The following is a 13,872-nucleotide window of genomic DNA, read 5'->3' on the forward strand; positions in this document are numbered from 1 at the left end:
CAGTTATGAAAGTGTCCTCCACTCCCATATTTAGATCCATGACATTACATAAAGGGGAGAGAAGGGTCTCCATGCAATTCTGTGTTTGCACCATAGACTGTAAAAAAAGGTTTGCACCTGTTGACATGAAAACCTTAATCATATATAATGCATCTATGATTAAGCAGAGACACTTTGTTGATATCCTTGATTTGTGTTTGAGCTCCACTGACAAGAGCAAATACACACCTAGAAAATCGTACACAAGCAAATCCGACATTCTTTTGTTGTCTGCAAGTCTAGACTTTGACATATGTTCGGTGATCTCTTCACAAGACTCTTTCATATGTGTTGAAGCATGCAGAGTTTAACCGTTCACAGAGAGCACAGATGACGCAGTCGTTTTCCTCAGGTTAATCCTGTAGTGCTGTAAACACCTGCCACACACAAGCTGTCAGGGGCTTCGTCAAGTTCATCACCTAAAGTACCCAGCCAACATGTCTGGAGACAGTTCAATTATTAAAACTTGTCAAAAAGAGCCCAGGGCGAAGATGTTACATCATCATGGCTATCCGTTAAGACACACGGATCTCATCCAGTTCTTCTTGATTCTGATTAAGTGTGCTGGTTAGGCCAGTTATGAATCGTACTGAAATGCTGACATTATGTGAAAGTTTTCACAAGGGCTATATCTCAATTATTATGGTTTGTAGTCAAAAATCCAATTGCACAAAAGTGTATTTCTTGTTCTTGTTTGGTTGTTTGTTTTAAACATCTAGTGCATTGCGTAGCCTAGGCCTACATATAGCGAGACAAAATACTCTGTTTTTAGTGCATGTTGTCACCAAAAGTAAAATGTTTTTTGGTTTTGTAGCCATGACTTTAAAGGGTTAGTTCACCCTAAAATGAAAATTAAGTCATGTTTTAGTCACATTGATGTTGTTCTAATGCCATGTAGGCGACCCTTGTACCCTTTATAGGCTAATGGTAGGGAATAGTGACCAGCATCAATTATTTTATTTTTTTTACAGACGCAAAATGTGTCAGAGAATGGTCCCATGCAACACGTGCCATACATTCCAAGGCCCCGTTTACACGATGGGAAAACGCAGATATTTCCCTGCGTTTTGGCCTGTCATTTACACGAAAACGCCGTTTTTATCCCAGAAAACGATTATTTCTAAAAACTCCGGCCAAAGTGGAGATTTCTGAAAACGCCGGTTATGTGTTGCCGTGTCAACTGGGAGAAACGGGGTTTTAGGTTCTCAAACGTCACATTAATTCGCCAGAAAATGCTTACGTCATGTGAGCGCCCTATGTTTAGAGTTTGTTCCATACTGTCTATGAGTTTGTTTGGCTACTATTTGATCATGGATGCTGTTAAAGTGGTACTCATTTTTACTTTTGTGAAAACGCTTTTGGCCTGTTTGCATTTGCTTCGCTGTCTGTCCACACGAACGAACCTCGCGCCATGTCTATTGTTTTGAAAGGAACAGGAAGTCGCTCGTGCTATTCGTCGTTGTCGATTTTGAGGATTCTGATTGGCTTGCATGGCTTTATCCTTCTCCTTACACTGCCGCCCCTTTGTATTTATGCGGGTTGATGTAAACGACAACTTTTTTTGAAAACGATATTGTGTGCACGATGTTATTTTTGAAAACGGAGGGGGAGAAATATTCGTTTCTCTAAATACCCGGCTATGTGTAAATGTGGCCCAAGTGTTCTGGGGGTATAAGATAGTATTGTATGATATGATAGTATGATAGTCTAAGTAAAATGTAATGTAGTAAAATATGACCTTGGCTGTTGGTTTTCTGTGCACGGGCACGCGTTCATGTGACTCGTCCAGAAAAAGAAACCAAGATTAATAAAAACGCGAGATGAAATACAATCCAGTACTTTCTTTTCTGAGGTGAATATATTCGTTGTGTTCGTCGCAACAAAAAGCTATCGCGTTCACATCTCTATCAGCTGACTGTCATCAGACAAACAGAATTCTAGTCCGGAGATTTTCAACTCAGTGAAGAAGATAATACTCAGATAATATTTTTTTTTTTTTTTTTTTTTTTCTAGTGTTTATAGATTTTTTGTATTTCATGTTGCGTTTTTAATCAATCTTGATTTCTCACAAATTGTGTCCTTTTCTGGGCGGAGTGAACTCACTGCGGAGCTAATAGAGTCTCACGAACGCGTAGTCGAGCACGGAAGACTAGCCAAGGTCAGGATTTTCGTTAAATAATACATTAAATGTTCTGGGGGGGGTTTCACCAAACCCTATCGTATACCCCCAGAACACTTGGAATTTATACGACACGTGTTGCATGGGACCATTCTGGTGATACTTTTGCATCTTTCTTTAAAATTTTATATTGGTCACAACAGGACAATTTCTTCTTTTGTGGTGTGAAAAAGACACATGGTGAGAAAATTATGACTTTATTTTCATTTTAGGGTGAACTATCCCTTTACAGTTTTTGCCCGCATCACTCTGAGTGGGATTCGAACCCTGGTCGCCATCATGGGAGGAGGGTGCGCTAACGTTAAAGACCGCAGCCTCTAGCATCAGTCAATAACACGCCTCTTGAGGCCAGGGTAGTGAGGTTTACACGTACAGCTCTTACTAGCCTACGTTACACTCAACCCCCTAAACCTCACTCCCATCCGGACCAAATGTAACCAGTCCTACGTCCACCCGCTCCGAGTAGAATTCGAACCGTGACAGGCGGACGCGCTAACAAGGATGCTAAAGACCGTAGGTAAAATATATTTGCATGAAACTTGAAATAATCCTAGTGTTTCATCTGTTGAAGATTAATCTGTAGATAATTTAATTTAAATTAAGTTCATTTAAACGTCCATCTGTAAAATTTAGCATTTTACACTCCATTTACAGCAATGAGCTCTTAAGGACTGGAAAGATCCAGTTTTATCCTTGACCAGTGAAGGGAAACTAGGTTAGTGGTCCACTTACAGCTCTTGGGAGCAAACATCTGCTCCATTTGAGCCTGGGAAGAGGAGTGGAAAATATGAGGCGCTACTAGCACAGATGAGGCCTGTGTGCACACAGACAACGAACTCCTTGTGTTTGGTCAGCATCTGGTCCTTAGATGGTCTGTGTGCTGGAATGCCAAGAGGGCAGAAAGGAAAAGACGTTTCCTCTATAAGGAAGCTGAAGAATGTGAACCAAACTGTTTTGCATGATGTCTGCTAAAGTAGAATCATATAGGCTACATATTTTTTTTTTATACCTTGGAGGTTGATTTCCGAACAAATTGAATGCAAAGGTAATGTAAATGCTGGTAGGGAAAAGTCACACAATGAAGCATGTCAACACCAAGAACTGGTTCTCGCCTCAGGATATGTAACAGCCGTCTGTCTATTTGCATTGCGTAATTTTATTTTTTTTACATTCAGTCCCATCATGTTTCACAAACCTGGGTCACAGCGCTAGACACGTTAATGCATATGATGTAACCGCCATCTGTTTTTTTCTTTTTTTACTTTTGACAGCTATAGGCAATAACTACAGCAATGATATACACCATAATTTCCACTTTGTCAAAGTGATTTGTTACCATGATTTTTTATTTTTTTTTGTCTGAACATGAAGGATGAGTTTGCCAAATGTGTCATGTTTTCCATTGTAAATATGAATCAGTGTTCTTGAAGTATGTTAATGCAATTCTAACATGGAAATAAAAAAATAAACCTTGCTTTTTTGTAGAAAATGGCATATTTATTTCAACAGATTGGAGCAAAAACAGACAAACATACATGTTTTTTGCTGTGACATAATATACACCACCTACAAAATGGTACAAAAGTTAGAAACAAGCCAAGAATACAAAATTATGTGGAAACACGCTGAAAACACACAGCGGATATTGCACTGTTCGTCTTAGGAGTAGCTTAATACCCATTTCAAAATTTGCACCGATCAACCCTGAAATGGAAAAAAAATGGAAGCCAGTTTAATTAGCTCTGGACCTGCCTGACTGAAGAGCAATGGTGCTTCCTGTATGCAGTATACATTACATGTTCAGTCTCTATGAGGGTTATTTAATTCCCTGGAAGTGCATGTTTGAGAATGTTCTTGTAGTATCTAAAATAAAAAACAAAACAATTTTTACCACGACCCACAGTGAATTAAGCACAAACATAAAAGTAAGGATGCATACAGTTCACAAGAAGTACATAGTCCCTTTTTTAACAGGTAAATGTCAGCACAGCGCACATTTACTGTGAAAAAAAAACAAACATGGTTTTGTGCCAAGGCCACAATGATTGTTTCATTAGTCCGAACGCATAACTAGTGATTCTAGTTTGTCTGTTAACAGCACATTTATGTAAACAAACATACCAAAATCACATGTAAACGTCAGAGCATATGTTTTGTTGTGCATCCTATTAGCCAAGCTTCGGTATACACTTTGAATGCAATCGATGAAAAGTGCTAATTGTCGTTAAACAAAGGCCTACACCAACAGGCCACAGTCAGTTGAGTACAAAAAAAAAAAAGAATATGTCGAGTCTAGTTAGCTTTTAATTGTACAAACAGTGCGAAGCTCAACCAAAAGTTCTGAGTGCAGTTTTCTGTGTATTTCATAACAGCGAGAGCAGGAGGACTTATTCCAGAATGTCTTGCATCTCGATGAGTGTCCTCCTTGCTCGCTGTCAATGGTCTCTTTTTCTTTCACCACTTGACTCAGTGCCAAGTGCTGTTTGATGCTCTCGCAGTTTCTTTCTAGCAGAAAGGCAACGTGGCAAGTCAGAATCCCACTCATCAAATCTTTGATGCCGGTCTTGTTGTATCCACATCTACAGTTTCCAAACATTCTCAAAATATTTCAAGAAAATCGATGTGGTAAAGCCACTTCTTCTAAATCAAAAAACGACAAACAATTGACAAAAAGAAAGTCTGTCGTTGTTCAGTTGGAGTGGTTGTAGGATGGGTTATTTGTTGCTTTTAGTACTATGATCACCGGTAAATCTTCAAGAAGAATCGGTCTAATCATTTAAATAAGTGAAGAATCACATCCAAAACAAAGTTGGAGACATTTGAACACAGTTCTCACACTTAGTGGTGTTGTGTTTAGTCCATCTTAGTGTCAAGGGCACAGTTTAACTCCGACAAATCCTGTCTGTACTCTTTTCACCAATGATGGAAGGGGAAGGGAATCACTCAAGAACTTCAGCAGCTTTTACATGCCACTGAGCTGGACTCGACCTGGATTGGGAGTGTCTCCTGGAGGATATCCATCTGCGTCACCAAGATAGCCGCTCATGCCTCTTTATGGAGAAAGAACAAACCCCAGTTGAGGTTGTAGAGATAAGAGATCCCTGACAGCACTGGTCAGGTGTGGTCACACTTTCAGCGGGATGGACAGGTATCTGGTCTTCTATCCATTGATCCGCACACCTGATCAGGATTGGGATCAACCTATTAAGAGAGAAGGGCAAGGTCTAAGGATACAGGAACTCAAATGCATTAGCAAAATATAAACTACAAGGTCTGGGAACTCAACACACCTCGGAATACAGGGGCGGAGGCTGGAAGCGGAACTCATGAATGTAAGCGTAAAGTGGTCCTTCAATCTCATCTCTCACAGCTGGGAGCTCCAAGTTGTTCTGTCGATCCTCATCAGTGATGATTTCAGAGTAGCTTGGTGGAGCTGGAAGAGTTGAGGGCAAAGCCAACATTAGACCAAAAATAGACTTCTAAACTAATTGTTGTGAAAGTATCTAGGGCATCTTAAGCAGTGGGGTTCAATGCTACTCCTGGAAATAACTTTTGAATTTACTAGAGATAGCTTGTTGGTGCAGGTTTGGAAGTAAACTTTAAAAGAATGTGGTCCTCAAGGAGCAGGACCGAGTACCCATGATCTAAAGCAGGGCTGGGCAACTCTGGCCTTCGAGATCCACTTTCCTGTATAGTTTAGCTCCAATTCTGATCAAAATCACCTGTCTGTGACTTTCTAGTAATCCTGAAAACCTCTATAAGCTTAATCAGTTGTGTTAGGAGTCGGTGCTAAGATCAGCAGGAAAGTCGATCCAGAAGGCCAACGTTACCCACTCATGATCTAAAATGTCGAGATGACATGTTTAGGATTTGTGCCATACCTTCAGGTCTCTCGGGCAATCCCAACCAGCTCATGCTGCACTGACTGCTGACGGAAGAGGTTCGGCTGCCGAAGGAGTGGAGGGGAATGGTGCCGATTACTAGGGGCAGGTTTAGGGTCAGGTTTACGGCTCGAGGGATGTCCACATACACCTGTCGAGAATCAAAAGGTTAGCTGCATGGCAGGTATCAGCGACCAATCTACCTTCTTGTGAATCAAAAGGATTGTGAACTCACCATGAGCGAATACTCCACATGGATGATGCTGCAGTCCAGAATGGAAGGCGATATGGGTGGGATCTTCAGCATCTTGCCGTCCCACGTCTCAGTCTTGCCGGAGGGTAGAGGATCTCCACGGAGGTTAGCTACGAGCTGTTTGATCTCCTTGATCTTCCCTTTGGCAAAGAAGGTCTGGGTTTGGTAGATGGCTGCCTTTGGCACAACCACACGGGAAGAGCAGTTTTCAATCTCTGCGTAGATCTGAATGGACTCTCCTGCAAAGAAACCCAACCAAATTCACTCAATCTGAACAAGTATCACAAAACTAGGGGCTGATCCAAAAAGCAGGTTTATCATCTCACCAGGAGTGTAGCCCTTCCTCTCGATTTTGGCACTTAGTGATACGGGCCCTGAGGTGCAGAACCAGCAGCAAAGCGTTTTGTCCTTTGTGCCAGCCTGAGGAGACTATGAATGAAACAAGGACAATATATGAGCCTCTCTCATCATACCACAACTCAAGCAAATGTTCAGTTTACACTAAGGTGATTAGGCTTCAAATGCTCTTCTCTTACCAGTAACAATGGAGTGTTGATGTCAATGTGCTCGAAGACGGTGAACTCCTTCTTGGTTTTCATGGGCAGGAGCCATGGCCTATGAAGCTCCGCCTTTACCCAATACCGTACGCTGCCGTGTTTGCCTTCAAAGGATGTCGCCAAAGGCCTGGAAAGAGGCATGAAAAAATAATGTAAGCGTTTCGGTCAATACATTATATATGTGTATATTCAGTCAGGAGAGTGAGTTACTTACGTCTGGGGCAGTTCAAGGCTGAAGGGAAACTCATGTCGCCCTGAGTGAAGAATGGTGAAGCCTTCGTCGCAGTTGTCATCATCTAAAAGAAAGGAGAATAAAATTCGATATACCAATATACCATACCTGCAATATTCCTCAAGACCCCTAAACACAAGACAAAGACAGAGATACGACCAACATTGTCTCAGTGCTTTATAAGAACAAAAGATTATAAAATATATTTTTTGGTCAAATCATAGCATAGCAAATGGTCAGCATATGAATATTTTTTTTCTCAAAAACATTTTAAAGTGGACATACAACAGCAAACAGTTCATAATAATTTGAAATGGTTATGTTTTTTTATACATTTCAAAAGAAAAAGTGTGGCCCTTGTCACATAACTAAACCCAAAATCTATTAAGTAACAAACAAAATAACTAGTTTAAAATTTTATATGTATGGCATAACTTGATTCAGAACAAAAAAAATGAATGGAATATATGAATACTTATGCTCATAGATACTATTTTTAATAACATCCATTGTCTTCAATGTATTATTATTATTATTATGATATAGTTTTTGTTTATTTCCAAGGTCAGCAGTTCCACAGACTGGTGTAAATAATTAGGGCCCTAAAAAACACCAGGAATCATGTCATAACACGTTAAAAATATTGTTTTCATTCATTTATATATTTTTTTAAATGCATGTATTGCCATCTCAGCAGTTCCACTGCCTGCTTTAAATAACTATGAGCCTGACACTGAAGGCAGCCAAGAGCTAGAGAGGACCGGACAGAACCGGCGCGAGCAGCCTCTCTCAGCCGGATTTCCTCATGCATATATTACTAGGCAGCACCTGATTGGCTGAGCCGGAGTGTTTTTGTCTAAAATACGCCCCCATAAGGAAGCCACATGTGTACTGCAGCGTGGTGGTTTAGGTGTGTAAGGTTTAGGAAAATGAAAGACACGTTTACAAAAACTAAAAAAAACTCAAGCCAATAACATTGAAATTTTTACTTATTTTATTCATGGATAAGACTTCATTACAGAAACTGTATATTTACTTTAATAGTTGTTACAAAATATATTAGATTCAGTTTGACAAAGTACAAAGAACATACATCAAAATATTACATTCGCAGAATACAAACACATAATATGACATTTATGCTGACCATATTTTACAGTTTACATAACTCATACTAACCACTGGCATAGGAAGTGAGTTAATATGTCTAATACAGCAGTTACAGTTGCTGTTACAGTTAACAATTACTTGGCCAGAATACTTTTAACGAACGCAGAATGATGCATAGGGTGAAGGCTGAAAATATCACATTTCAAACGAACTTTCAATCAGTCCTGCATCGTTGCGAATAAGTTGCGTCGCAGTCTTGACACTTCTGCAAAGATATGATATCACCGGGGGCACACGAGCACTTCCACCAATCAGCGAAAAGGTAGGATTGACCTCCACCAATCAGCGACCAGAGGCTCGGTCCGCACAACCCCCCCTTTCCACCAGTTTCTGAACAGGTTTAAACCGCTTCTAACAAAGGCTACAAACTTACTAGAATCGTCTATGAAAGAAACTGTAACGTATAATTTAAAAAACGCATGTCACCATATGATTACAAGGTAACTGTCGACATAAAAATCGTTTATTGTCGATATTGACGGAAAATATTCAAAGTAAAAGATGAACAGAGGTTGTTTTGGACAGAAGGGCATGTTGTTTATAAGCTCTCGTGCTTTAACAAACACCTTCATTTAAGCATTCATATTGTTGGAATACTTTAAAAAGAATTCAATATATGACTCAGGATGTTTGTTTTTGAATTTATTCCTAATATTACTGAGATAAACTATTTTAAGAGCAATGAAGACGCTTACACCAAGCATCATCTGCATAGGCTATTTGTTCTTAAAGAAATGTTATAGTTCTCATTTTAGTTTCTACCTATGCCAATGGATCAACCTGTCCACTGAGTAAAAACTGAAATGTATATGGACAGAACTGACAAGCAAGCAAGCAAACAAAAGGCACAATGTAAGGAGCATTTGTCATTTCAGTCCCTTTCATGAATGTAAGGTGCTTAAAATAAAATGCTCCTTACCTCGATCATGTCCAATAAGGACGTCTTTGTGGTTTAAATACTCCACTTCTTCAGTGAAATTCTGTGTGTAGGCAGTGTTGGATCCAGCATTGCGCGATTCAGTCCAGCGAACTTTCGCCAGTCCCTTGGCGTGAATGTTCAAAGATTTCACGCGAATTTCTCCTGTAACTTCAATGATCACCCGACCTGACACAAAGTCCCCACTGGCAAAGACAGGGACATTACTGTCATTGAGACATTCGTAGCTTACAAAGAAGTTTTTCACCTTTCCGAGCACCATGGTGGAAATGTTACTAAGCTGTAAGATGTATAAAATAAAAAGATTGAATCATCTGTCAGATGGTTCTATCAACCATTTAAGGTTTTTTGCCGTGCAGAGATGCTGCAGGCGGGTTCAGTGCTATAGTTGCCTGTCATTCATTGAGTTTAGCTGTAACTGCATGCGAAGATGCAGCTGTGTCTCTGCGCTCTGCCTCTGACTCCGCTTTAATACCTCCGTTTGGTGGAAAAACAACCAGACTGCGCATGCGCAATCGATAAGGCTGCCTACTGCTGCTGGCCTCCTCTTCCGCCTTCATGCTGTCTGTGCTTTTATATCCACCAAAACCCCCTTTTAGTGTTTGAAGATTATGCTTTTGTACTTAATATACTATTGTTTATTTTATACACTTGAACCTATTTAAGCATAGGTCTATATGCGCAGATATACGAATGGAGATGTAATTACATGTTATGTGTGTATATTTTCACATGCATATTATTTTTCCCTATTTGAGTTTGCAAATCGATATTGTTCAATGAGAAAAAAATGCTGTCCGTGCTTAAGTCTCTGTTGTATTTCGAAGTAGCCTGTCTTCACTGACGAACAAGTGACTCCTATAGGCCTAAATCCATTAAGATGGTATTAAATAGCCTAATAGTGGAATGAAGAAAAGACTTAACTGGACAAAAGAAAATGGACGCAAATAGAAGGAAATCGGCTTCCAAATCCAAATGTACGATTGTTTGAGTTTTTGACATTGCAGAGGTGAAACTTTCTTTCTGTATATTAAATGTATAGTATAAAATGTATAAATGGCTTTATAGAAAGCAATTTTAGACTGTTAGCCTATAATAAGCTTATCATAGCTTAAGCTTATAATAAATTAGAAATTTGATTTGGATGTTTTGTTTTCTCCCATAGATGGCTGTATTGATATTAGGCCTGTCATGTTGTTTCAGTGTTATGTTAAAGGGATAGTGAAATTAAAATTCTGTCATCATTTACTCACCCTTAAGTTGTTCCAAACCTGTAGGAGTTTCCTTCTGCTAAATAGAAAATAAGATATTTTGAGGATTAATAAATAATGATAGATCATTTTTGGGTGAACTATCCTTTTAAATCTCGTCACTTCAAGTATAGAGCTTTCATAGTTTTCTCCCATTGCTCTTCACTGCCATCTGCCTGTTAAAGAGGGCTATTGTATATGATCATTTCCTAAATGCCATACTTTATTCAAATTGATATCTACAGTCAGGAAATAACTTTTGCTTCAGACTTTGACAGAACAGAATAAATCTTATGTACTTTAATATTTTTTTTATATTGTATACTGTACAAGTACTATGCAAATACTATATTATTAGGCTACATTATGTAGCCTATGTGAAATCAACTTCTTTAGTTTTCTTTTTGTTATTAAATTTGTAAGTAGACTTACCATACAGACACAAAATACTACAAAATACTTTAGCTAAAGAAAACAAGAACAGTACCTTCTTTTTTTCTTCTTTTTGTTATGTACTTTTGTATTTTAAAAAAAATAAAAAACAATAGCTTTAATTGGTTTTTATTTCAGTTTTAGAACTTGTATGTTATTTCAACTTAAAAGTATTTATTTCGGTTAGTTTCAGACAGGGGCGCCGCTAAGGCGAGGAAAGGTAGGATGATTCTGAGGGCCAACGCACTTTCGGGGCCCCCAGAGATCGATTTTATTGATGGAATGGGTGCGGTGGGGGGCCCAACCTCATATTCTTTCACAAGGGCCCAAAACTGCTTGCACACGGTGCCCCTTGTTGCAGAAGCAACCATTCTAATTTTCATCTAATATTTCTATTTTAGATTTACCAAAAATGAATAGTTTAAGTTAACAATAACAACAACAGACAAGACATTTCAAGCAGTGTCTGCAGTGTGACATTCTATACTTTATCTAAAAACATTTTAAACATTTCTATAATTCTTGTAAGCATTTTTCATGCATACATGTTTTATGATCTCCTATTACTTAGGTGTCTATATGGAATTGTCATTTGTCACTGCAGGACTAACTACAGAAAAATAAATACATATTTACATATTATGTAGTGTTGAAAACCCTAAAATACATATTGACCAGTTAGTATTAAAATATACACAACTTGAACATGAAACTTGCATTAAAAATCCATATTATTAGTCAAACACTCAACAGCAGATGGCAGCATAGCTCTATTTAAATTCATGAACTTGGATCAATTATTTAAAAGTACTATCATACATTTAAGCCCAACTGCTACACACATGCTAAAAAATAATGTTTCTATATATGGCAATTCCAAATAAATTATTATTAAAAAATTATATATTTTATAGCACAAAATCTATCTGATTTAAAAATAAAAAGCATATATTATTATTTTATTTTATTTTTTTAACCAAAGCAAAGCTGTGGCACAAAACCTCAGTCGTTTATGAGCATATAAATTCTGGAACAATTTCCCCAAGTAATTGATTGTATTCAGATCAATTCTCATTGGATGACTATTATAGACAAAGACCTTTCAGGCAATGTGCTGTCATACTAAAACAATGGCCATGACAGAGATGATGGATCCATTTGTACCTTTCCTACTCTTCGTTTTATGTAATTCATTGAATGATCTTATCAATTCCATCCTCCAGAGCGGGGACAGGTCTGCTCTCTCCGGGTCAGAGGTCACCATCAGAGGTCAAAGGTTAAATTTAGTATTTAAATTGAAGACCTTACAAAACGCTGTTGGATATGGGTAGTCTCCTATTAATATTACTATTGGCTCTTGAATGAATGGAAGATATATCTAATTAGAATTTAATTAGACAATTGTAGTCAGTTATGCATCCACACGGGCTACACACTAATTTATTAATTTTCTTGTCGTTGAGCTGTAAGTTCAGTGTATTACCAAAGTATAAAGCTTCCTTCCTTAGGCTGGTATAGTGTGTATAATGGTGTGTGTGTGTGTGTGTGTGTGTGTGTGTGTGTGTGTGTGTGTGTGTGTGTGTGTGTGTGTGTGTGTGTGTGTGTGTGTGTGTGTGTGTGTGTGTGTGTGTGTGTGTGTGTGTGTGTGTGTGTGTGTGTGTGTGTGTGTGTGTGTGTGTGTGTGTGTGTGTGTGTTTTAGAGCCATGATGTAATGTGAAGACTCAAATCTTTCCCACACTTGGAGAGGGATCCCTGACAGCCTGGGAAACTAAAAGCTTCCATCTGTTCAACAGGTCAACAGAGGGTCCTGTGACCTTTGACACAGATTTGTCCCCCAGTAAACATGAAGGACCAAGCTGTTGACAGAGTGGTAAACGATACAGACCAGTTCTGTGTAATCTCATCCGAGTCAGATTTATCGGATATTCTGTTGACAGCTCGTACATCTAATTTGTCCCAAAAAAGGAGGGGAAAGAAACAAATTATTTGGTAATTACGTAACTCCTTTCCACCATTAAAAGTGATACTAAATAATTTTCTCTATTAAAGAATGTATCCATTAACACCTTCCAAATTTATTTTCATTAAAAAAATTACAAATAAATACTATCAGTTTGGAATTTCTGAGGATTGGTCCCGTTAAAGTTTCATACTTGTCATTTAGAAACGGGTTAGCGTCACTTTTTACCTGGGGTTTAAAACTGCTTCAGAGCAGGGTTAGCACTACTTTTGCGATGCCAAACTTGTAGCTACAGTGTAACACAATGCGATGTTAAAGCTCGTTCACACCAAGAAAGATAACTATAAAGATAACTATATTAGCATCCACATTAGTGGACAATATCATTTTGATATGCTAATCTCATGATAGTCTGTCACTTTAAATGCTCGAGCTCGTTACTGCAGGATTGATTCTGATTGGCTGTCAATGTTTTTATCGTTCATCATCTGGATAAAATCGTTCTGAGAGTGATTTCAACGATATCGTTTCTCTGTGCCGTTATCGTTTATAGCTGTGGTGTGGACTCTGCTAACCTTTAATATTGAGAACGATTTTTAGAACTATATCTTTATCATTATCTTTATAGTTATAGTCCTTGTTATGTGTGAACGGGCCTTTTGAATGTAATGGCTAGATGCTTAGCAACTGGCGTAATGGTGAATGGTGAAATGGTGACTGAAAACACATGAATTGGAGTGAAGAAGAGATGTTGTTCTAGTTCGAAAAGTCCATTCAGGAAAAACTTGATAGTTTAGGGCAATTTATAAAAGGAAGATGCGCAATGCTATCGCGTGCTGCATTTGGCCATTCAATGAGTTGACAGCAAATAAGGACGTTAACCCATGTTTAGATTGTTAATCCTGGGCAAAGTATGAGAAGAAACAAGATAACCCAGGATTCTGTTTATCTGGGGTTTAGAATGACCCAGGGTTAAATATT

At 38.5% G+C, this 13,872-nt stretch overlaps 1 protein-coding gene across 1 annotated transcript; it reads right to left on the reverse strand.

The window, feature by feature from the left end:
* Positions 1 to 3,693: 3,693 nt before the first annotated feature.
* On the reverse strand, positions 3,694 to 9,696 carry arrdc3b (arrestin domain containing 3b). The gene is made up of 8 exons (XM_082158382.1): positions 9,231 to 9,696; positions 7,124 to 7,205; positions 6,889 to 7,036; positions 6,679 to 6,781; positions 6,335 to 6,591; positions 6,100 to 6,250; positions 5,509 to 5,651; positions 3,694 to 5,419 (listed from the first exon to the last, which is right to left on the reverse strand). Exons 1-8 carry the CDS (start codon positions 9,508 to 9,510, stop codon positions 5,351 to 5,353), a joined length of 1,233 nt encoding a protein of 410 aa, XP_082014508.1. The 5' UTR covers positions 9,511 to 9,696; the 3' UTR covers positions 3,694 to 5,350.
* Positions 9,697 to 13,872: the final 4,176 nt, after the last annotated feature.

The sequence above is a fragment of the Leuciscus leuciscus genome (genome assembly GCF_965113295.1).
Source record: "Leuciscus leuciscus genome assembly, chromosome: 24".
NCBI lineage: Eukaryota > Metazoa > Chordata > Actinopteri > Cypriniformes > Leuciscidae > Leuciscus > Leuciscus leuciscus.

Coding starts and splice junctions, on each gene's coding strand:
- arrdc3b (XM_082158382.1), bottom strand. CDS start 9,510: ATGGTGCTCGGAAAGGTGAAAAACTTCTTTGTAAGCTACGAATGTCTC. Junction 7,206..9,230: donor CCTTATTGGACATGATCGAG/GTAAGGAGCATT, acceptor CCTTTCTTTTAG/ATGATGACAACTGCGACGAA. Junction 7,037..7,123: donor AGCCTTGAACTGCCCCAGAC/GTAAGTAACTCA, acceptor GCCTCTTTCCAG/GCCTTTGGCGACATCCTTTG.